Here is a 25831-nt window from a genome sequence, read left to right as displayed (position 1 = left end):
GGAACCGGGTTTCGCTTCAGTATACTTCCCGATCAATAGATCAAGATTGATGCACTGGTCGAGCGTACCTCGTCCCTTCCTAAAACCATACTGGCTATCAGCCAGTATGCTATCCTGCTCAGCCAATTCCTCTAATCTTACTAACATTACTCTACTCATAACCTTGACTGAAGAGTCAAGGAGAGAGATCGGGCGGTAATTCTTAGCGTCAGATCTACTTCCCTTCTTATGAATTGGCACAATGATTGATTCACCCCAAGTTACAGGGGCCTCGGCACACGCGGCAACATTAAAAACAATGGTTAAAAGGGGGCCCCAGACATCTGGCACAGCTTTATAAACGTCTATAGGTACCCCGTCCGGGCCCTGAGCTTTCCCTCCTTTGCTAGCCCATATACCATATTTGACCTCACTAACGGATATATCCAAAGGCAGAGTAGGCCACTTATTGGGACTAGGATCATTGACTTTATCAGAGTCAAAAATGCTGGAAAAATGTGCAATCCAACCCTCGCTAGAAACATTAGAAGTCAACTGTGGTGTTTTTTCATCCCTTAGAAAAGGCGAGTTGACCGTGGCCCAAAATAATGTACAATTTGATAGTTCAGCAGCTTGGTTGAGGGAATCCCAAGCCTGTTGCTGCAGTTCACCCTTCCTCTGTTTGAGCGCACATTTATATTCCATTCTTAATTTATTTACCAGTTTTATGTCCCTGGGCCTCGCTGCTAAAGCCTGCTTGAGGCCAGTTAGTGCGGAGGTGCAAAGGTGATTAAACCATCTTGGTCCGTTCCTACTTTGCCTACTATTGCGACTGGTAAACTTGGCGTCAATAGCTTTATTAATTTGGTTAAAACAATATAAAACCCTCTCAGAGTCCGAACTATTTTTAAAATAGAAGCAATGTCCAGCAGGCTCTCATTAATTATGGAGCTAGTTAAATCATCGGCTCTTTCACCAATCCATCTTAGCCTTACACCATTAGTCCTATGTGGTTCTACATTAGAAATAATAATTCCCACATCCACTGAACTGCCGGCCCAAAGGGTAGTGTCCAGAATAATACGGTTGTGGTCACTTAGGGTAGTTACTTCAATTCTTGATGGATCACAGTAAGAACTAATATTAGAAGATGTGATCACATGATCAATGACCGAGCTGGTGAGCCAATTTTTAAAAGTGGGAATGGGTAAACCATTAACATCTTTACAGCACTCCACTATTTCCAGGTCATAGCAGCCCATGAACTTGTGCAGTGCTTCCCCATAACTGTTATGTCCAAAATGCGGGACATCCCAGCCGGCACTGTTAGTAACCCCACAAACCCTTTGTGTAGACAAATCGCACAAAGTAGTATTGAAGTCCCCTACCCAGATGAAGTCAAATACAACATTCTGTTCCAGACATAGATTTTCGACAGCGGCGGCTAAATCTGTTACTACTTTAACCCGGGTAACATCAAAGATGTTATTATAATAGTTAATCAATAAAACATTATGATCTTTGTCATCCACAAGCCAGAGGATCTGCACAAGGTCCCCTACAGGTATATACTTTTTAACCACAATAGGACGACAGATCGTTACAAGTATAAGGAGACCGCCTTTCGCTCTACCTATACCACCTCCCAACGCCGGTAAATTGTAAGAAACGAATCCCTCATAGTTAACTTCATCTTTACACCATGTTTCTTGAAGACATAAAATGTCATGGGCATTAACAAACGTTAACCATCCCGGATCCCTCTCCTTCGATTTCAGCCCTGCCACATTCCAACAAACAATAGTAATAGTATCCTTACCCCTAACACAATTACTATCAGGCCCCACACCATTGTTTCGTCCCCAACTCGCATTCTGGTTTGAATTGCTTATGTCCCCACAATCGGGCGGTGCCCTTATATCCACCGCCAATTCAATTTCTGTGTTGTTGGGCATTTCTTGGGCCATGGTATTGTCTATACCGATATCCACACAGGGAGTAATAATCACCTGGGGTAAGAACTGCCCTCCCTCATTAAGTCAATCAATTGCATCCAGAGAACTTAGGGGTTGAAACCGGTTTTGCATTGAAATATCAGGGTATAGCCTGTGTGTAACAGGGCATAATCTACTTCCTCTACTCCCATAGGGGGCATTATTATGATGGCTGTAAAAGAAAGCAAGCGAGCGGGCACACACATTATTATCAGTAATTGGTAATGAGGCAGCTCTTAGTAATACAGTGGCAGCATGTTGAGGGTGTTTAAAGTTTATAATGACACAGTCACCACTAAAACTTTTCTTAGAGCTCCCTATCCAATTTACCCTTCTGGTAGTCAGAACTTGATCTGAGAGTTCAGTTGGGAATCCACAATGCCTGTGCATCCAGGAAACGGTTTTATTTTTTAAAGACTCGTGGGTTTCCTGATAATTCCCCTTTGCAACAGGGGGAACATTAGCTAAAACTACCACATATGGTGCGCAGTCAGGAGGGAGATTAATGGCGCGCCTTCGCCTTACCTCAATCCAATCCTCTTTTCTATCAGGTATTAAAACATCCTGGCTATCACTGCAGGCTAAGGACTGTGGTGTCGGGTAGTTCTGTACAACACTCCTACTAATATCTAAACCTGTATCATCACCGGGAAGAGCAACCTGAGTTTCATGATTGCTTATTGTTATTGGGGCTGACACACTATCTGCTTCCACCAGTGTTTTTTTGAGGAGATCGCCTAATCTATTAACCTCTGCGGTTAGCTGATCAATTTTTACCATAAGAGGTTTGACAATACCCTTAATCTTTAAGTCAATAATACTTACTAAGTTTTTTGTTTTTTCTGCATCTAGTTTAACGTCGTCAATATTTGCCGTATTATCCTCCTCCTTATCTGGATTCTTGAGGGGGCTGACTAATCTTTTTTTTGCGGGCCGAACACCCCCACGTTTAGTCTGAGTCTTTCTACATGCTCTAACCACTCTAGGTAGTGGGGTGGGTGGATGTTGCACTATGGGATCAGTAGAAACCTCTAGATCGACTAAGGTAGAAGTATTCTGCATAATCATTTCCCTATCAGGAACACCGGAATTAGTGCAGACACTACTACTGTCATCCAGAGCCAATGGAGCAGGTGAAAGTTGCACACTAGATAATGGGGGGGGGGCTGCTAAGCCCTAGGGATTGTCTCCTCTCACAGTTAATTTTACTAACAATCTTCACTAAATAATTATCCAATGTCTGGGGTATAGGGGGGACTTTTTGCTTTGACATGCTTAACAGTCACAAATTATCACTTTAAAATCGAATAAGGCTTTTCCTAATTACATACAAATAATAAGATGATAAGGGCTGCTTGAAGACAAAATGTGATATGTACGGGTATACAGGTCTACAGGTCACAAAGGTCAGCAGCCTGTACAAACCAGAAACCTTGTCACAAACTGTCCGCCCTTTATCCGGGCTTCGTCCTGGGTTCCTCCAGTCACTTGCTCACATGTACATGGGTACGTAGGCCTAACGAAGACGGGGAAGGTCTACACTCTTGTGAGATACGTAAACAAAGAATTTGGAAGAGAAAACCAAGAGGGGTGGCCCAGCCTCTTCCGGGCACTGACGGGCAAAGGACGGGCCCGCCCTTGGCCCGGGCGCGTCCCGCGAAGCGGGCGCGTTTAGTTTCAAGTTAAAGGGCTCACTGCCCCGCCCCCAGGCACCACGGAATCCTCAGCCGACTTCCTCTGCTCCGACGCGCGACCCGCGAAGCGGGCGCGTTTAGTTTCAAGTTAAAGGGCTCACTGCCCCGCCCCCAGGCACCAGGGAATCCTCAGCCGACTTCCTCTGCTCCGACGCGCGACCCGCGAAGCGGGCGCGTTTAGTTTCAAGTTAAAGGGCTCACTGCCCCGCCCCCAGGCACCAGGGAATCCTCAGCCGACTTCCTCTGCTCCGACGCGCGACCCGCAAATGCTTGTTAGTTTATGTGGCAAGAAAAGTCCGGTTAGGAGTTTACAACGCTAATGGCTTGAACTCGACCAAACGCGAGACCCATTCCATTGCAAATGCTAGTTTTTAGGCTTGTGCCCTGCCTGGGAGGGTTGTCTTAAAAGTTTTAGATTTCAGGCAGAAGTGAGGCTGGGGAAGGCACGCACCCCTTCCCATTACTCCACGGACCCCCATGAGGGTCGAGCCCTACAGATTAAAGACCGCTAGTAACTCGAGTCAAGTGTTGACATGTTTGAACCGGAACAGCATTAATATTTTAACGCGTTATTATTTTAGAAGCTAGTTTTTACAAAATAATTGTTAATGTGACTTTTATTCATTCCGCTCTTCACAGCTCCAGCACCACACTCCCATCCTCTTCAGTGCATGTCCCCTGAGTAATGGGCTTTCAGTTTGCACCACCGGGTATATGAGAAGCCGAAGGCAACTGTCCGAAGTGGAATGTAGACCGAACAGACCACGTGACATCCGTCCGAACCTCGCTGGAATGTGTGGCCCGGAGAGGGGCGGTACTGTAACAGGGGAAGTCCGTCTTCTACGTTTCTTGACAGATCTTAATCAGTTCCTGGGTCTGGGGGCGGTCTCCAAGACAGTCCTTTTTCTATGCCTATCGTGGGGACTGCAGCCCAGCTGCGAGTTTAGTTGTGCGGGATCAGCTGGGAGATGGTGCAGCTGTACAACTGTCATCCCTTCGGGTCGCAGCAGATCGTGCCGGCCCGGCTGGAACCTGAGCTGTGCTGCTGCGGCGGGGACAGCATATTTGTTGTGTGTGCAGGTGGCTGCAAGGTAGAGGTGTTCAGAGCCTGTGAGGAGGGATGGAGCCTCTTCTGCACCTTCAGTACCCTAGGCAGAGTCCTGCAGATGAGTTACTGCGACAGAGGTACGGAGGGCTTTATTCATATGGGGGGGGGACAGTGAGGCAATGGAGGACGAGAGGGGAGACGGGTACAAGCGAGGAGCAGTCCGGGCAACGGGAGATAGCGGCAACGGCAGGGAGGGGAGTGGTGGCACATGTTAAAGAGACCCTGTCTGAGGCAGGGGCGCAGTGGTGATGGACAGGGGTAACGGAGGGGAGGGGACAGTGAGTGAAAGAGTTCCATGGCACTTAATATAAAAAGAGACAACGGGAGAAAGTGTCACGCGGAGCTATAGGAGCAAAGTGGGGTGATGGAGACGTTTTCAACTGGGAAATTACTGAAAAAAGGGACAAGACGGCAGGAGTAGTTCTGAAAGAAGTTTTCATTTATTGACGTTTATATTTACTTCATATCGATCACGTCCAGAGATACAGTGCAGATCGTAAACAAGAAAATCCTAATTTGGACGCCATTATAATAGCGGTTTAAGGGTACTAATAGAATGAAGTTTACGGCAGATGGGTGTTCGTTACAAGAGAGGGTGTGATGTGCTCAGATCAGGGAATGGCACTTTGGAGGAGAGATTGGGCACAGGGAAAACGAGAAAAACATGAGCAAAGCGGGTCAGTGTGGAAAAATGATAGCGCCTATAGTAAAAAGCGATTAATGCCAGATTAAAGGGAAGGAGAGAGAAGTAAGGTCGGGGAGGCATGAGAGTGAGGCCAGACTAAAGAGTAGAAGGTAGCGTGATCATAATGCGGTGCTAAGGTAAAGTAACAGAGGTAAACCTAAGGGTATAGTGAGTGAACGGGATACTTGTGAGGTGCAGACTTTGTAAACTGGAAGTGCAAGCAAATTAAAACAGTGAGCAATTGGTTAACGGAGAATGGTGGGGTAATAGAGGAAATGACCGAGAGACAGAATTAACGCACATATTCAAAATATATTCTCAAGTGAGTGATAGAGACGCATATATTTTACTACCTGAAATTATAATGTAGTCAGTTAGTCTACAGCAAAAGCGTTTTTGGATCAGTTCTCATTTTGGCATTACTGACAAGTCTGCATAAAGCTATTTTTCTTAAATATATACCAATTTCAGTTTAATTTTGGAATGCTATGGGCCTAGCAATGTCTAGGAGAGGGATTATGTTGCAAAGGGTCCCAAAAGTTGCAGTTTCGATAGGACGTTTTTGGGAAGTAAGAAGGCAAAAAAAATGGGAAGAACAATAAGCTTTGGCAAAGCCAATAGGTCTCGCCTATGCAAGAGCTATTGGCTTTGCCAATATGTTTTAGCCATATTGAACACCAGCGTGGCTGCTGTTCAGCATGGCTAAAAGTTAGAAGGGAAAGAAGAGTGGCATGGAGTGTAGTGTCATAAAGTGAAAAAGAGTGGAGTGTTATGGAGTGGAATATAGTAATGTAGAGTAGAGTTGAGTGTCATGGAGGTAGTAGAGTGAAAGGGTGTAGAGTGGAGTAGAGCTGTGTGGGGCAGAATTTTGAGTGGTGTAAAGCAGAGTGGAATGGCATAGAGGGTGTTGCGTTGACTGGAGTAGAGTGTTGTAGACTGGCGTAGAGCAGGGTAGATTGTCGTGGACTGGCATAAAGTGGAGTAGTGTAGAGGAGTAGTATGACAGAGTGGAGTGTTGTAGGGTGGCGTGGAATAGTGTGTAACAGAACAGAATGAAATAAAGTGGCATGGAGTGGCACAGATTGAGTTGCGTGGTAGCGCGTCATAGAGTGGAATATCTTAGAGTGTAGTGACGTAGAGTGGAGTAGAGTGGCCTCTAGGGTGAAGTGGCGTAAAGTACAGTGGTGCAGAGTAGATTGGTGTAGAGTGCAGTGACATAAAGGGCAGTGAAATAGAGTTGAGTGGGGTCGAGTAGAGTGATGCAGAATAGAGTGCAGTGGCATAGAGTAGGTTGTTTCAGAGTAGAGTGAAGTGGTGTAGAGCTATAGGGGTTCAGAGTAGAGTGCAGAGGTGTAGAGTTGCATTGAGTGCAGGGGTGTAAAGTAGAGTGCAGTAGTGCAGAATAAATCAGAGTGGCATGGAGTGATGCATAGCGTAGTGGCCTAGAGTGCAGTAGAGTGGTGTAGAGTGCATTGGCATAGAGTGCAGCCAAAAACAGTAGAATGGTGCAGAGATCAGTGGCGCAGAGTGGCATAGATTGCAGTGACATAGTAGGCAGTGGAATACAGTGTAGCGGCTCAGATTAGAGTGGTGTTGAATTCAGCAGCCGAGAGTGCAGTCTTGCAGAGTAGAGTGGAGTGGCACAGATTAAAGCAGTGCAGAAAGCAGTGGCACAGAGAGCAGTGGTGCAGAGTAGAACAGTGGCATACAGTGCAGTGATATAGAGCGCAATGGTGTGGAGTGGTGTAATGTGCAGTGATAGAGGAGTACAGTGGTGCTAGTAGGGTACCCAGAGGATCCACCTCCCACCTTACACCTCTGAACCCAAGGAGATCACCTGCAGTGTCCCCCAGTGCTCATCCCTCAGTCCCACACTCTTCAACGTGTATATGACCCGCTGGCCAACATCGTCAGATCCCATGGTTGCAACATAATTTCCTACGCAAGCAACACCCAACTTATCCCCTCATTCACTGATGACCCCCCTCCACCACCAGAACCAACTTCCACAGATGCATGACAAGCATTGCTGACTGAATGAAGAAAAACTGCCTGCAGCTGAACACAGACAAGACAGAAGTACTGGTCTTTGGCAGTAACATCAAGACATGGAATGAACCCCAGTTGGCCATCAGACCCAGGACCCTCACCCACTCAGACTGTGCATAAACCTCAGAATCATCATTGACCACAAGCTCACCATGAAATCACAGATCAATACCGTCTCCTCTGCCTGCTTCCTCACTTTGCCCATGCTACATAAGACCTTCAAGCGGCTAGCCCTACACACGAAAAGCACTGTGACACAGGCCCTCATCACCAGCCGAGGGGACTAGGGCAATGGCCTCTACGTAGGAATCTCTGCATACCTCCTTCAGAGACTTCAAACCACATAGAACGCCGCAGCCAGACTCATCCTCAGCCTTCCCCAACGAACCCACATCACACCCCACCTCAGGCAACTCAACTGGCTTCCCATACAGAAGAGATGCCAATTCAAGCTGCTGACCCACGCACATAAGATCTACGCAACCAAGGACCCGCTTCCCTTAACCACCATCTGAAATTCCACTAACTGCCAAGAAGACTACACTATGCCTCCCTTTCACTTGCCTATACTCTCCACATCTACCGAAGCAGAAGTGGAGGACACTCCTTCTCTCACATCACATCACATCAAAACCTGGAATAGCCTCCCCACACACCTCTGGTCCATCACCTTACTTCTGGAAGTCCGAATGGCATGTAAGACCTAGCTGTTCAAATAAGCCTTCAGGACCTGCACACGCCTCGATCCCCTACCGGGTGATTAGCTGCGCTTTATAAATCCTGATTGATTGATTGGTAGAGTAGCATTGAGTTCAGTGGTCGAGAGAGCAGTCTTTCTGAGTAGTGCAGCGCAGAGTATTGTGGCGTAGAGTGCAGTGGTGCAGAGTAGAATAGAGTGTTGTAGAGTATTGTGATGTAGAGTGCAGTGGTGCAGAGTAGTTGCCATAGAGTGCAGTGGTTTTGAATAGAGTGGTGCAGAGTAGAGTAGCACAGCATGGATTGCAGTGGCATTGAGTGGCTCTGAGTGGAGTAGTGTGGCACAGAGTAGATTGTTTCAAAGTAGAGAGAAGTGGTGCAGGATAGACTGCAGTAGCATATAGTAGTGACAGAGCACAGCGGTGTAGAGTAGAGTAGAGTGCTGTGACGTAAAGTGGAGTGGGGCAGAGGCATAAAGTAGATTGTTTCACAGGAGAGTCAAGTGCCATAAGGTAGAGTGGTGCAGGATAGTGCTATGGCATAGCGTAGTAGCTTGTGGCACATTTACATAGAGTGCAGTGTTGCACCACAGAGTGGCATAGATTCGAATGGCGTAGAGTGCACTGGTGCAGAGTAGATTGGAGTGGCATAAACCGTAGTGGTGTTAAGTGCAATGGTGAAGAGTGCAGTGATGCATAGTAGAGTGCGTTGGCATGCAGTAGAGTGGTGTAGAGTAGAGAGGCCCAGAGTGGATTGGCATAGGGTGCAGTATAGTGGTGTATAGTGGTTCATAGTAGTCTAGTGGCAGAGAGTGAACTGGCTAAGAGGTCAGTGGCAAAGAGTGCCGGGTTGTAGAGTAGACTGTCAGAGTGCAGTGGGGTAGAATAGAATAGAGTGTATTGAGGTAGAGTACAGTGTCATAGAGTGGTGCAGAGCAGAGTAGCTTAGAAAGCTGTGGCACAGAGTACAGTGGTTTAGAGTAAAAAAAGAGTGTCATAGAATGACGTAGATTGCAGTTGTGTAGGGTGGAGTGGAGTAGAGTACAGTGCCATAGAGTAGTGTTGCAAAGTTTAATGGTGTCCAGTGCAGAGTAGATTGGCATAGAGTAGATTGTTTCAGAGTAGAGTGAAGTGTCATAAAGTGGACTGGTGCAGGGTAGAGTGCAGTGGTATAGAAATGGAGTAGTGGTGTAGAGTTCACTACCATAGATTGGACTGGTACAGAGTAGATTGCATTGGTTTACAGTGCAATGGCAAAGTGCAGTGTTGCAGAGTTGAGTCGAGTGGTGTGGTGTAGAGTGCATTGGCATACAGTAGAGTGGTGCAGAGTAGAGTTGTAGAATAAAGTGGCGTAAACTGCTGTGGTGCACAGGTCATTAGATTTGAGTAGAGTGGCATAGAGTGCACTACGTAGAGTACGTTGGCGTAGAGTGCAATACAGTGGTGCAGAGTAGAGTACAGTGGTGCAGAGTAGAGTGCAGTGGCACAGAGTAGAGTGCTGTGTTGCGAAGTAGAGTGCAGTAGAATGGAGTAGTGCAGAGTAAAGTGATGTAGAGTGAAATGATGTAGAGTGTTGCTGAGTATCAGGCGTGCAACAACCTTTGGACTAAGAGGGATTTAGCCCCCCCAAACCCCATCAGTTTCAGTGAGTAGGGCTGGCTGGGCTTGTGTTACCAGTTGGAAGGTTAGTATTCTGCACGTTCTGCTAATGTTTTTTTTTTTACAGGCTTAATCAAGCCTGCAGTTGTTTTCTTTCCAAGAAGTTGATGACATGTGGTCAGTGCTCAATTTCTTTCTGTCCAGAGAGAAGAATAAGTACCTTAGAATATTTGAAGTGCCAGGGTACAAATGTAAAATCACCGCAGGGCCGACATCTGCTGTTGAGAAAAACCTTATCATTTGCATAAAAACAACAGGGGTTCCCTGCAACACTCCTTTGCAACAAAAGACAGATAAAAAGCTGACATTAAAAAGCCAAAGGCAGTCGGAGCTATCTAAAACTGAGTATTTTTCCCCTACGGAAAAATATATAAACTTGAAACAGTATATGTAAACATAATCTACTGCAGCAGTGGTTTGATTTATTTGTTATGATGTAATTCATGATGCAGAGTGGAAGTAATAGTTACTTTTCACATAAGGTAAGGAATACAATGAAATAATCTACTGATAGCTCAGTTTACTACACAATATGCAGCTATATTCAGGTAGCTACAGTATATGTGCCAGTATGCAGCCAGTGCAAACATTTTAACAGCTTTATTTTTGATTCTCAGCAGCGCATTTCTGCCTTTCATCATCCTGATCTTGATATAGCAGATATCCCTGAGTTGACAATACTTGCCATTTACAGAATTGTAAACTGCCACGAGTGCGGTGTCAAGTGCTCGTTAGTAAACAATATATTTGTAAACCGAACTATCAAAGGTACACACAAATTTCAAGGTTAAAATGGCTATAGAATACAGCAAAAAGTCTCAAAAGTACAAATGCACTTCATTTAAGGTAATTTCATTACAAAAATAAAATCAAGGTATTATAACTCTTCCTAAAAAATGCAGAGTCGCAGACTGTGCTGTCAGGGTTTACAGGTGGTCAGTCAAAGTTGAAGATTTTTTTTATCGCAATAGGATGTGGTTGATTAAAAAAACATCTTAGCAGCTGCAATACTTTTTAGAGTTATAGTCTACACCCAGTGGGCTCTTTACTCCTGTTCTGTTGTGGGCCAAGCATCTACGCATATGGCATTTGCTTCTCACCAGTGGCAGAGGCAACTACTTCCACATCCCTACCAAGGATCCATATCAGACAGCATGTATGATCTTTTGTGGGTGACTTACCTGATTTCTGGATATTTATTTCCACTGTCAGACAATGTTTGGGGAGCCACAGGTCAGACAGGAGCAGGTTCAGGTTCAGGTTACATTCACCACGGATTCAAATATTCAAATATGCAATCAGTTTGTTCCTGTGATATTTGCAGATAGAAACAATTAAGTCCTTGCTTGCTCATCAGCATTTTGCAATTCCTCTGCCTCATTGCACCTGCCCCCCCCACCCATTTGTACGTTGCTCCTGAAGCTTTTACAGAGGAAGTCAGTCACAGCCGGCTTCTTCAGAGTGTGTGGCCTCCCTGGAACAGACTAGTGGAACTTGATGGGGCTTTTTTTGCAGTGAGCAGGCTTCTTCAGCAGTCACAGCCCTCTTCTTGGCTGGTGCATTGTGCACAGATGACAGTGCAGTTGCAACCTACCTACCGGCTGGTTCAGGTGGATCTCATTGCAAGGTACTTACAGCCCACCTCTGGGCCAGGGTAGATGGATCCTAGAAGCAATTGCAGCCTACCTCCTAGCCAGTGCAGGTGGGTCCCATGGGCAAGGTAGTTGCATCCAATTTCTAAGCCAGTGCAGACCGATGTATGTACCTGGCAGTTGCAGCCTTCATAGGCCTATCGGCTCTTCATCTCCAAACTGTGACCCACAGCAGCGGTGGAAGTTGAAACTTCAGCAGTCTTTTGGTGCAGTTCTCAATGTAAACCTTGGAGACAGACCAGCAGACCAACTGCAGAAAGAGTCGCTCCTGGCTTTGCTCTCTCAGACAGTCCACTTTCTCTGGGTGTTCCTGAGGCGAAGAACATGCTTGGCCTCTTCTCCTGAACAGTTTCTTCTCCTTCAGGGCCAGGTATGTTTGTTCCCTATCTCAAAAGGCTGGCAGGCTTCTAGGCACTAGGCAGATTCCCAGCACCTCTAGCCGAAGGTGCAAACTTCAGGTAAAATCCTGCATCTCTGCTAGACTGGATGTCGCGCAGACACCAGCCCTCGTCACACAGCAGTCCTTTGAGATCTCTGCCGTCCTTTCCTTTGTCTTGAAGAACTTGAACCAGAACAAGGTGGGGTGGTTTGGTTACTACTTTTATACACATCTTCCAGGCAGGAGATGTGGATCCGCTGACTCATCCTTCAGAACTGGCTTGGTTCTCTTTCAAGGTGTCATTCTCTTGCTGCTCTCTAGACACAATATTTGCATAAAGGGAAGCTTCTCAAAGCAAGTGGCAGTGGGGCTATCTCCAAGCAGAAGCACCCACAACATGCACACAGTGACTTGTCTTTCACCAGACGTTCTGACTGCTAGTCGGAGGTACAAAGGTCTAGCCACGCAATGAATTACAAAACACAGTGTACTGCCACCAACATCTTCATTGTTAAACCCATTACAGGGGCACCAGTCCACGCTCTCTATGGATGTACTTGGTGATTCCCTCCAAGTCAGGACAGGTCCAGGGTCTCTCATTTTTGGGGATAGGCCTAGATGTCTCCGTTATGGTAGATTTTCGTGATACCAGGGCCAAAATACAAGAATATCAGATTCACAACAAGTCAGTCACTCAGGGCAGAAGAACACACCTCTGTGCCATGCAAGAGACATTCTCGCTCCAACACTGATCATTTCCACTATTTTCCTTTCTTCCTGCAGGCATTCATGTCAGTACCCTTGGGCTTGTGCCTAGGGCACTGGTGGTTCTGTTTTTTTGGAGTCTGCTGAGGTGCAAAGGCATCCTGTTGCTGCCTGGAATACTGGTGAATCTTTTTCTGGAGATTGCTGAGGTGCAAAGGCGTCCTGTTGCTGCGTGATGCTCATTCTATGGATTTCATATGAGTTTGTTTCATATGCATCAAGAACTGCAATTCTTTCCCTGGCTTTTAGATATTGTGGTTTCTAGGTCCATTCCTCTCACACTTTGAGGAACTTGGGGTGATTGAAAATTACTTACCATCTGCTGCTTTTTGGGTGTTTCTACTGCCATCTTATTGCTGACTCTGAGCCTCTCTATCTTTGAGCTTAGTCTGACTTTTCCATTTGGAAAGTGTACCTTGTAATCTGCTGACATTTCTCCCATGTTTTCAGCTGTCAGGATTTGACCCTTCTCCCACATTTAATTTGGTGAAAAGAGATCGAGGCATAACTCCTTTTGAACTTAGTTTTTGAGAGGGAGTAATTTCCATTTACATTCAACTGGTTGATCACAGTCACTTTCTGTTTCTCTGTGGATTTGTGCATCATTTCATCAGACGTTGCTTTCTTTTTCTTAATTATGACATGTTATCAAACAGTTCTGCCTTCATTACTTATATTCTGGTTTTGTGTAATTTTGGGAAGTGGGATGGATGAAAGTGCTATAGCAAGCACTTAAATGATAAATATGTGCATGTGTAGTTTGCTTAAATTTGATAAAAATATTTTTGAAAAATGTGTGCTTTAATGAGTTCTATAAAGACACCCACTTTAGAGTAGTGCTCAGAAAATGAATGAGAACAATACATTCAAATTATGAAATTCTTCATCAATGTTCGCTAGACTTCACATCTGTAAACAAAGCCATTTTTAGGTCGAACATAACACCGAGCAAGCGCTGCATTTCCGATGTGTTGTTATCTATCTGTGGGCTTTCAACCACGACAACTTCACGCCCGTCACTTTCACTCGTTCTTGGGCTTGCCTTTCAAAAATCCTTTGATGACATTGGTAAATGCTTTATGTCCCGCCTTGGGGACTGACCCTGTTACAGGGATTACCACATGATTGCGGATATGTTTGACTGTGAGCATACTACTTTTTTTCTCTTTTGTACTCATGCTCATGGCGGTCACGACGCTTTGAACCGGCTCGTTCTTTGTTTTGTTTTTTATTAATCTTTCTCATTTTTCTTTAAACTTGTTTCTGTTCCGGATCACAACTGTTACACCTTCTCATGCTGCCGCTTCATTGTGGGGCCGCCACAGCAGGCCTTTAAGGAGATCTGCGTCTTTGTTCCAGCCTCGGTGGAAGGCTGCCTGGTGATGGGAGTGGCTTTCTCCCCAGGCATCTGCCTTCCTTGTTTTTTATTTAGTTGAGCTATTTATTCAAATGTTGACTGTAATCAGTTGATGAACGGCTGGAAGCGAATAGGTGACTAACGACCTTCCACTGCGTGTGATTGAATGAGTGAATTAATGACTTGAATAGGACAGATCTGTGCCCTGAATTGCCTCGCGGTACCCTTTAGATTGCAATCATGGGTGCCTCGGGGTTTCTGGTGAGGAGGGTTTCAGTTTTCCTATAGCAGGTTTAATTTAAATTGACACATCACATTGAGCACCTAGCTATGCAGGAGAAAAAAGCACATAGATTTAATGGGACAAAAGAGGGAATGTGCTGTAGAGTCTAGCCAGAGATAGAAACTGCGCCTAACTTCGAATACTTCCCTTGGTGAGGTTGATTTCTAGTTGAAGGCTGAGTTGACATGAAACTTGGTTTTTAAGACTTTGGCGCTAATATTTTCTGACCACTGCAGAACCGTGACAATGGCTTACACAATGTCTCCCTACAACATGCTTTGGGGATGTGGTTAGATAGGGGTCGGATAGGACGCAGCCTTGCAGTTATATTATTTTCTAAAGCACGTTTCTTTATATGCATTTACTGTGTGAGACAATGATTTCTAAGTACACAGGCACTGACTGGAACCAGTTGCACAGTTTTGGAGTTCAGTGAGTAGGTTCAGTGTGACCAGTTTCCAGCCACCGTCCTTCCGAAAATTTGGGCCGTTATGATGTTTCAGCAGTTGCTTGTTTCTAATACTGAAATTATCATGATTTTTCCTTTAACAAGCATCTTTTACCTAGGATCATAAGCCTGGTAGAAGGCCTTGATATTTGTGTGCGACAATGTCAGTGTGGTGGTCTTCCTTTTGGGCCTTAAATGTCTTCCTTATTCATCCTAACATGTACTCCATTACATGCATTTACTCTTCTAGCTAGTATTTGACTAATTCTCACATTCTGCCATCCACAAGGCCAAAAACACTACCAACAGTGAAAAAGCTATTTCACTTGTAATGAAGCTAAACCAAGAGGATGTGCCAATTCTTGTTCTGTACTGCTCCCTTTCTTGCTTCGAGAACCGGTTGTGTGTGCCATATGTACCATATCTATGACAGAATTGGAATTAAAACTGTTTGTGAATGTAAGCCATTCCATAGTTTTAAAGTTGGTCCTGATGATATGGTGAGCACACAGGATGATTTGCGATCAGACAGTGAAGTGAGCTTTGCAAGATGTTTATGGTTAACCTAGCTCTGGGTTGCTGGGAAACATCTCCGGTTGCCTAGTTGTCACCCTGCCCTCCCCGAGTATAGTATTACAATACTGCCTTCTCTAATGATCATGGAGAGATGACAGCACAACAGGACTTTAGGGTAAAACCACTCAGTGCCTTCCAGTTTTCTCCAGCAGATGTTGATAAGTCTTGGACTCATCCTTTGCACTTATGTTGTGATGCCCCTTCGTATTTGTTCCACACCCTCTTAACAACCAAAGGTGTTTATACTGACAAGAGAAGGGCAAGTTTACAGGTTCCACAAAATTGCGAATACATATAGAAACTTATTATTGACGAAGTCCAAAGTACGAGTTGCTGTTGTAGCACAGTGAAAATAAACTATGGACATGTTGGTTTATCTAGTCTGCCAAGTTCCCACCTGCTGTGAAACTGCTAATAACTCCTCATCATGCCAATCATACGGGGCCAAAACCACTAGTGGTGGACTAGAGGCTCGAAGTGTTACACACCAAAGACATAAACATGACCAACCCGGTCACTGTGAATTCCATTGCCACTTATGCTTTATGATTACTATTACGGCCAAAGTCGGGGGATATGTTTGTCTGTGGTATTCAGGCGACTGAGTCAGATTTTTAGAAGTAATGCGGCATAACTGCTTAAAAAAGATAGTGTGACAAGCAATAGGGGTTGGAGTGGTGGTAGAGGTTTGGACAGGAGTGATAGTCTAAATAGTAAACCTTATTCTTGGGACCATTTTGTTTAAACGTTTTTTATTATTTTACGTTTTGTAGTAACATTTCAGGAAAGCAATTTGAACATGATATTAGGTGTCTTGAACTGTTTATTATACATGTTTAGTTACCACTGATGTTAACCGTCAATCAGCGAGATGCAAAAGAAAGCTGCCAGTGGCAATGTAATATAATAGCCGATTCGGGCACTATTCACCCCGGAAATGAACATTCTAAGGAAACTCGATTATTGCACTTGTGGGGCACCCATAAAATCTACTGTATGGTCAACAAAAAAACTAAAAAACCCTATTCATCAAAGTTATTTTGGAGGTATTTTTTCATTAGATCGAGTCTGGCTTCAGTGAAGTAGGCTGCAAAGCTCCACATGTTTAGTGTAGAAATACTGATGTACTTCATTAATCAAAAATCATTGGTCGACTCTAACCAATGAATAAATGTCTTTCAAACAAAATTAGTCAATTCCCGTGGCACGATTTGGTGATTTATTTATTTATTTTCTTGACCACAGAAGACATTTTGGAGGGGCCTCAAATGTCAGAATCCAACAACAAAATGAACGAATTAAATCATACCCAGAAAATATTTTCCTTTTACCCGCAGCCAGTGTTGTGCTTCTGTGCATGGCATGTTCTCATAATGCACATTCTTTTTGAACAGCTATTCCACCAGTGGGTAAAGATGTCATCTTTAAGATCTACACTATTTACTGATATGAAACGTTCATCCAGTCTGACTTGCATGTCCCCACATTGAGTCCTCTATAAAAGAGCACCTCTGTGTTGATTTGTCTTACTAAGAGCTCCCAAAGCTCCTACCTTCTGACCTTTACCATTCACTAGTCCTCGATTAATATGATGTTCCACTAGCTGCACACAAACAGCTTTTCTCAGTGCCAGATTATCATCAGAAGATGAAAACTATTGGTATAATGTATTCCAAGAAGTGGACTATGCAGCAGGACGTAGTTGGACACACAAGATACCCCAAAACACCATTTTGGGACATAGGGAAAAAAGAGGGATGCTCCCACTCCAGTAACACTAGGGTGCTGTCAGTCAAGATTGAGGTTCAATAACAGAGCTTGTTAATCACATTTGATGTATTATTGGCACACTGGTACATTTTTTAGGTTGCAGCCTTCCAGCCTGGTTTGCTAAAGAGATCTTGGGGACATTCAGAAAGCTGACATAGGGATACATTCTGCCCGGTGCTTGCCATTTGCTTTGTGGTTTGTAACTCATATTTTTTTGCTTTCCATTTGCTGGCTTTGTTTGTTTTAGGTGATCCAGCTTGAAGTTGCATCTCCCCTTCCCCAAACCTTATTTACATTACCCTTCCAAGTGCTTAAATCTTGTTCTTATCGCATCACAATTACTGTGCATTTTAAAGACCGAACTCAAATGTCAGGCGCTTGTTTATTTTACCTTCTCTGACTTCAAAGTGAGAGGATTTATGTGACAAATTTGCTGGATACTTGGGGTAGGAAAACGTTATTTTTTTTCTAGCACATGACAACATTTAATTAACCTGTGTAAGTATTTGAGAATATATAAGAATTAAGAACACAAATGAAGCATATTTTGTGTTCTTTCTGAAGTGAGTTGGAAACAAATATTTTAATATGATCAAAACAAATCATTACACTAGGTGATGCAATTTCCACTCATTTCCATCTGTGCACTGTATAGTTTTATTAATAAAATGGAATGTCTGTGTAAATATAATGGACATTTCAATTGAAAATGTGTTGTCTGTAATGGCTACCACACCCTGAATATTCCCCTCTACACCACCCCACACCTGCACAACTCCACTTTATGCCCCTGAATTCTGTGTCACTCTGCAACACTGCACTCTATGCCAATACACTCTGCGCTAATGCACTTTACTCTGTAACACACACCTTTAAACCCCTGCACCCTACACCAATCCACTGTATGCCACTCTAATCTACTCTATGCCATTTCACTCTTCACCCCTTTACTCTAGGCCATTTTACTCTATCACTCCATGCAGCTGCACTCTTCCCAGCACCATTCCACTCTACGCCACTTCACTCTACCCTACAACAACTATCTACTTTACGCCACTATATTCTTAACCACCGCACTCTGGCCCAGTGCACTCTACACAACTGCACTCTGTCACTGTACTCTACGCCACTCTGCACCACTGCACTCTGACACTCTACTCTGCAACACTTCACTCTCTGGCACTAAACTCTATGCCTCTCTACTCTGCTACAATCCACTTTATGCTACTCCACTCTGTGCCACTGCACCCTACACACTGTACTCTGCTCCACTGCATGCCATTGCACTATTGGCCTTGTTTGTAGATCATTGCAATAGGCATGCTAGCCTTGGAAAAGTGTAATGCACTATGCCTACTAGAGGCTACATGTATGGTTACACTGCATTACTTTCCCTCATTTATTTTATGTGGTTATGCTCTCTAAGGGCTGATTGTATGGTAACATGACTATGTTTTTTTCCAAATGCTATTTTTATTATGGTGTCCTCTAGTGGCTGTTCTGAGTATTGCAGTCAACATACTATCATATTTGTGGCACAAAAACTCGTCCCATAATGCCTTGCAGGGCATTACTTTTACAAAACATGTTTGCTCATAACTCAGCCTAGGACAATGGGACCACCTTCAAAACGATGTTTCTGTCTACCTCATCTCTGGGTCCCCACACTAGGTTAGTAGGGACCCCAAAATAATAACCCCTTCCACCATTCAGTGTCTTTTAAGATTTCTGTTGGCTTGAGCCTTTGTTTTACAGCTAGAAGTTTTGTTTTAAAGGCCTTGTGTGTGATATTGCTGTAGGCCTGCTAGCCCTAAAAACACCCTCTAGGGGCTAAGTATATGGTTACACTGCATTACTTTCACTTGTTAATTTCATGGGGTTATGCCCTCAAGGGGCTAACAGTATGGTTACATGACTATGTTTCTTACAAATGTTATTTTTGTTGTGGTGCCCTCTTGAGGCTGTTGTGAGCATTACAGTCTAATGCCAAAAGTCTATTTCTGATAAAGGGTTATATGATAATTGTATATGTTTTAAAAATCTTTCCTTATTTCAATTATGATCATGATTCAGGCAAACCTGATATCCTTATTACACTGTGACTGTTTGAACACTCCTAATGTGTTTGGGTGACTCTTCTAGTTTATTTATCCTCTGTGACTGACTTGTGTCTGTTTTGTATTAGCCAGCCAGCCAGCAACTCTGATGGTGGGGTGGTGAAAGTGGTATTCTATTGGAATTAGCATGGCAGATTTAAATAGGGTGGTAAATGGCAACATTTTCTTTTTTTGCTGCAGATAGAGTAAGAGGGTAAATGGAAGTATGTTGGTTATATGCAGGGCCACTGAAATTATATTGCTGTAAAACATGAAATTAAGAGGCAGGGTTGACCAATCTATGTGGCAAGAAAAGTCCAGTTGTGAATTTACAATGCCAATAGCTCTAACTCAGGAAAATGCGAGACCTATTGCATTACAAATGCTTGTTATCTTTCAATGTTTTAAAGGTGAAAATGCCAATGTAATATTTCTGTGCCGGCATACCTGTTTCACAATGTCCTCTAATGCCAGTAAGAGTTCTGGAGGCCTGACCACCATCCATGCGATTTGCATTGTTACCAGAACATGAGATAGTAAGATGGAACAGGCAGCCCGATTAAGGCAGGAGACTGCCCAGGTGCTACATGAGCCTACCCCTAGCTGTTTGCACACTGCTAAACAGGGAGGATGGAAAGGGGAGCCAGGAAAATAGCAAAAAAAATAGGTCATCAGAGTTACTAATCTTAGGGCTTTAACATCTATTTAAGGGGGTGGGTAAGAGAGTGGTAGGCTAGCTGGAGGGTATTTATTGTCGTAGACTAGTGGTTCCCAACCTGTGGTCTGCGGACCCCCAGGGGTCCGTGACACATTCCCAGGGGGTCCGCAGGCCTGGGCTGGGAAGAAGGTACTTCTCCAGCTGGGGCCTCTGACAAACACGTGCTTGTGTGTTTTCATATTCATTAATTCCTTTGTTGAGCAGTTTCAAATGTACTGCAAAGCTCCTTGTACTGCAAAAATAAAAGCGTCAAGCTAACTCAAGTGATTAATGTATCTGCTGGAGAGAGACGGGAGTTTTGTGCATTGGCAGTTTTGACTCAATGGTAGCGCAGATGGTTAATATGCCTGCTGCAAAGAATGTGTACCATGCAAAAAACAGTATTTTATGTGCATGGCACAGTGGGTTACTGCTTTTGTCACAGAGATTCTTTTGTTACTATGCAGTTCATAATCGTAATCTAGCACAGTAAGCTGTGAACTGCCATTAAAGAGCTGCATGCAAACTGCATGGCACGAATTAGAAAGTTGTTTTTTTCCATGACTTTCATTTTCCTCATGCTGCTAAAAAAGGTTTGCTTGTGTAGAATTACATTCTTATTGCTAACACAGTGCTTAATTTGTGCTTGTTGTTTCCGATGCTGAGCACCGGCATTTATTTTTGAGGGCCGGGGATTATTCTTCTGCCTCAAGCGTTTGCTGTGAGCAAAAGACACATATGGGAAAGACGGAGGAAGGGAAAAATGAAAAAGCGTCACAAAGGGAGAAAGTAGAAAGATGCTAGAGTGAGCTGAAGTGGCAGGGAGTGGCGTTATATGGATTGAAGAGGCCCGAGATGGTTAAGGATTATGCTGCCTCAGTATTCCGTGTACCAACATTTAATTGCAGCTTCCACGTGTTTAAGAGGAGGGCTTTGGGCACCGGCACGTTTTTATTTACAAATTAAGCACTGTGCTAATGTCATCGCTAATCACTGTGCTGTGTTCTGAATCCTAAGTTTGTGCTTCTCCGGACCAAGCACTCTTAGAAAATGCCTACCAGTGTGGTTGCCATGTGAATCCTATACCTTGTAGTCCCCTGTAAAGTGCCCTGACACCCTACAGTGGTATGAGAGGTGCTATAAGACAAATGAAGTACATGTGACAGAGAGGCTAGGGAGAGATCAGAGGCCCTTATGGTTTACTTCCTTTCCCCTTCACTTATTAATGTGAAAAAGCTTTCTCAGATCTTGCATACCTAAAAAATAAAAACAGAAATTGCTCCGGAAATGTTGAATCTGACCTGAGGATTCACCTTTCCTAAACAAAGCCAAACATTTTCCAATAAAATGTTTCGATTTTTGCATATTTGTTCAATATGAAAGAATTTTATCTTTAGTAATTTGAGTATTTGTTTGGTGTGTACTTGTTATATTTTTTGTGAATTACTGTTTTAATGTTTGAAAATTAAATTGTACAAATTGCTGGGGGTCCCCGGCTTCCAGTAATGATTAATTGGGGGTCCTCAGGAGCCAAAAGGTTGGGAACCACTGTCGTAGACTAATAGCTGCTGTTCAGAAGAGATAATACTCTACCTTCTAAAATCAGCCAAGGTTGGTGTTAGGTTTGCAACATTTATGTATCAAACCAAGTTTCAGCATGCTGCAGCACATTAGTCAGTAGTATATCTACAGCTCAGTCTTTTTTTAATCACACTAGTCTTGCTTATCAAAACCATTTTTGAAGTGTTCTAATTTGACCCATCATGTCTGATAGAAACTAGTCGTTTTTATGCATTTACCATTATTTTTGGAAGATTTTTGTTATACTAATAATATCGAACATTCCCCCAAGAAATGTTATTACATGATTGCTTTTCCTCAAACGAGAATTCCACCTAAACATACTCGAGAAGCCATTCATGAAAACCTGCATTTGCATTTGCACACATAAGTTGTAGTAGTGATTCTTCTCGCACAGTTGCTATATATTTTCACAAAGGCTATTCCTTTTTACGATTATTCTGCTGATAGTATTCAATGGTGTTGTAGAAGTGTGCATATCAGTTCTGTTGTATCATGGATGTCAATTCACTAAAATGCCAGGGGCAAATGGAAATCAAATCATACCTACTTTGACCACCAATAGTTTTATATGGTTGAACGCTTGATTCACTCCTAGTTTCTAAATACTTTTTTCATTACTACCCAGTACAATGCTGAAGGCTAATGATGTTTAGAGCTACGTTTATTTTGTTTTCATGGTTTTGCCTCCATGACCGTGGAGTCTTGAGGAAGTAAGGGCATTGGCAGGAATACCAAATGGTAAGCCTCACCTTAGAGCTCTTAACACCAGTTATCTCTCATTGTACTGTAGGAGACACCATGGATAATCACTCTCTGTTCCCTATTTCTGTGCTTCTTGTGTTATTAGTGCTACCTTCTTTTTAAACTTCGGTGGCACTTCTGGCTTTGTGAATTCCCAGTCATATTAAAATGATGGATATGTATTGGTAGTAGAAATCCTGAGTCACAATGTAATACCAAGGACGGGGCTTCAACATTCTATGTGCTATAGAGCATGGACATGATACACCCTTTCCCAAGGTAGGAAGAGAGTTGTTGTGTTCTGTAAATAATAAAAACCAATCGTGCACACTGAAATGCCGTAGCAACAGAATATTAACTATAGAAATGTTCCTGAGCTACACTATATTTAATCAATATTCCTAAATATACTTTGGGAGAAAGATGCCCAAATATAATGTAAATGTTTTGAAGATGTAATAGGTTGGAACCAATGCAATCTGCACTCTGTGTTTATGAATGCACCCTGATATGGCGTCCCTATGTTTCTTCTGCTAAATCTGGCTCCCCCCTGTACCCGTGTCTCCATCTATTTTGGAGCAGCGTGGCTGTCTATCCAGCTCTATCCAATCTTTTAAATTGCTCTTTAGCTATGGGCTGTGTTCAGAGGTGGAAATATGCAATGGTAGTCCCATTATTAAAGAAATCTCTGCTTGATCGTTCAAAATCGGAGAATTATCAACCCATCTCCTTGTTAACTCTTTTCTCCAAGATCACTGAGAAACATGTAAACAAGAAACGTTTTAACTTATTAGAAGGCAATAACTTGCTTCATAGCACTCAGTCGGACTTTTGACCATCTTCTAGCACTAAATCGGCTTTGCTGCTGGCCACTGAAATGGTGTGTTGTATATCCGTCTCAGGTGACTTAGTGGTAGTTACGTTAGATGTCAGTGTTGCTTTTGACACGGTATCATCCTGTTAAAGAGATTGTGGGAAAGCGGTATTGATAACAAGAATTTGCTATGGCTCATCTTTTTTTTTTTGTTTTTTTTTTCAAGGCAGAACTTTTCAGATTTCACAAAAACTGTTCCACTCAAAAATGTTGGTGTTGTGCCAAGGAGTGCATCAGAGATCTTTCCTGAGTCCAACCATTCTTAATGTCAACATCAGCCCCTTGGCCATTGTCATTAAATGTTTTGGCTTTACCCTTATTTCGTGTGCGGATGATACACAGTTGATTATTACTATGTCTCAAAAAAAGCAGCAGTACCGCTGCCTAGTTGTGTTATTGTCTTCTGGAAATAGCCAACTGGATGGATAACAATTGTTTAAAGCTAAACAGTATGAAGACAATTAGAGGCAATCAGCCTGCTATTCGGTCTACCGCATGGGGTCCTTCATTCTGGGCCCTTTACCATTGCCAAAACAAAATAGTTAAAAATATAGATCACAAGCTGTCATTTGAGAATCAAGTAAGTTCTCTAGCTGGAAAATGTTTTGGGATACTGAAAATCCTCAAGAAGATTCTAGGATTTCTACCTTTTGTCACCCCCACAAAACTGACATTCAAGCTTTGGTAACATCCAGCTTGGTTACTGCAATGCTGTTTATCTTGGTCTTTCAAAAATGCAACGCAACAGATTACAACACATTCAAAACTCTGCTGTGCTTCTGCTGCTAAAACTTCCCAGATGCACCTCCAGCAGGACTGACCTGAGAAAATAGCCCTGGCTCCCTACCAGATAGAGAATTGCCTTTTAAAGCTCTCTATTATTGTTGAAAAAACCCTGTCCAATGTTGGTTCGCGGTCCCTTCAGTCTCTGATTAAACTTTATGTCCCGGTTAGAAATTTAAGATCATCTGACATCAGATAAGCTCTTGTTCCAAAATTGAAAAAAGTTAGAATTGGAGGCAGTTCTTTTAGTTGTCTGGCTCCTAAGATTTGGAACTCCCTTCCTCTAAAAATTCGACAGGCACCATCCGAAGACTCCTTTAGAAAACAGTTAGAAGCCTGGTTCTTAACTTCATGTTAATAACCTCCTATATGTGCAGTCCTTCCTACAGCCACGTCTTATTGCGGGAACACTTCATTGAAGTAACCATGCACTCTACAAATCTGCTTTATTATGATCATTATAACTAACTTATTGACCCACTGTGCTTAAAAATGTACCAATGACCATTGTCCAAAAAAAGTCTCCACAAAGGATGCAGTTTACAACAAAACAAACGAAGGGCACCCCACAAGCAATTTTGACTCAGGTTTTCAAGATGCCTCTGCCACCAGTGGTAGCCCCACCCGAAGTATGAGTCTAGTTGTTCCCCTGCTGAGTATAGTATAGTTGTATAGAGTGCATTGGTGCAGAGTAGATTGGTGTAGAGTGTAGTGGCTTAGAGTGCATTGGTTTTGAGTAAAGTGGTGTAGAGTGCGTTGGCATAGAGTGCAGCAGTGTAGAATAGAGTGGTCTGGAGTGGCGCAGGTAGATTACAGTGGACTGGCATATAGTGGAATGGCGCAGAGTGAATAGAGTGGCTTAGAGTAAATTGCTTCAGAGTAGGGTGCAGGGGTGCAGAGTAGTTTAGAGTGGATCGGTTAGAGTGCAGTGGCGTAGAGTGCATTGGTGAAGAATGGTGCAGAGTAGAGTGCAGTGGCTTTGAGTGCAGTCATGCAGAGAGGGGTGGCATAGAGTTCCGTGGCAGAGACTGCGGTGTTGCTGAGTAGAGTGCAGTGGTGTAGAGTGAGGCAGAGCGTAGCAGTGTAGAGTGCATTTGCTTGGAGTGGCATTAAATGGTGCAGATTAGAGTGCATTGGCGTAGATTGTAATGGTTGCAGAGCAGATGGTCATAGAGTGCAGTGGTGTATAATAGGGTGATCGGAGTGCAGTGGCATAGAGTGGTGCAGAATAGAGTGACGTAGAGAGCAGTGGAGTAGAATATAGTGGCGCAGGATAGAGTGGCATAAATTGCAGTGGTATAGAGTGTAGTGACAGAGTCTAATGATGTAGAGTGCAGTGGCATAAAGTGTTGCAGAGTGCAGTATAGTGGCACAGAGTGTAGAGGTGCAGAAAAGATTGGAGTAGAGTGCAGTGGCATAGAGTGCATTGGTTTTGAATAAAGTGGTGAAAGGTATTGACATAGAGTGAAGTGATGTACAGTGCAAAGACTTTGTGATTAGGGCAGAACTGTGGCAGATGATGGAAAATATGGGCTTGGATTATGATCTTCTAAACCTCGCTAAAACGTACACTATGACCTGCTGTAGACTGTGTTCTAGATCCAAGACCTTTTTCGTGGGGGCAAAACGCCTGGAGAAGGTGAATTCTTTCAATTACTTAGGTATTATTTTTAGCTAAATCCTTAGCTGGAATAAACTAATCTCAGCAAAATCACAACAACTGTGAAGAAACACAGATGTGATTTTTAGATTCGCCTATAAACTGAAAAACAAACCCATTGCTGAGATGCTTACTTTATATAAGAGCAAGTGTCTATCTGACAGGCTTCGTGGTGCGGGGGTTTGGGAATAGGAGGCTGCCCAATCACTCTAGCGCCTAGAAAATTCCTTAAACCGCAGATTATTGGTTGCACCAAAATGTACAGCAACTCTTATCACCCATGAGGAATTGGGACTCCCCTAT

General features: G+C 43.5%; 1 protein-coding gene across 2 annotated transcripts in view; it reads left to right on the top strand.

Annotated features, from left to right (window-relative positions):
- The first annotated feature begins 4509 nt into the window (after nucleotides 1–4509).
- The window catches only part of HPS3 (HPS3 biogenesis of lysosomal organelles complex 2 subunit 1), a 219599-nt gene continuing 198277 nt past the window's right edge, over nucleotides 4510–25831 (top strand). Inside the window, exon 1 of one of the 2 annotated variants that reach the window (XM_069213380.1) lies at nucleotides 4510–4852. In XM_069213380.1, coding sequence (XP_069069481.1) covers nucleotides 4636–4852 — 217 coding nt within the window. In that variant the 5' untranslated portion in view covers nucleotides 4510–4635. The remainder of the gene's footprint in view (nucleotides 4853–25831) is intronic. The other variant, XM_069213381.1, reaches the window with a different exon arrangement.

Source organism: Pleurodeles waltl, chromosome 11, assembly GCF_031143425.1.
Source record: "Pleurodeles waltl isolate 20211129_DDA chromosome 11, aPleWal1.hap1.20221129, whole genome shotgun sequence".
NCBI lineage: Eukaryota > Metazoa > Chordata > Amphibia > Caudata > Salamandridae > Pleurodeles > Pleurodeles waltl.
Note: the sequence above shows the minus strand (reverse complement) of the source record. Positions and strands in the feature narration are given on the sequence as shown.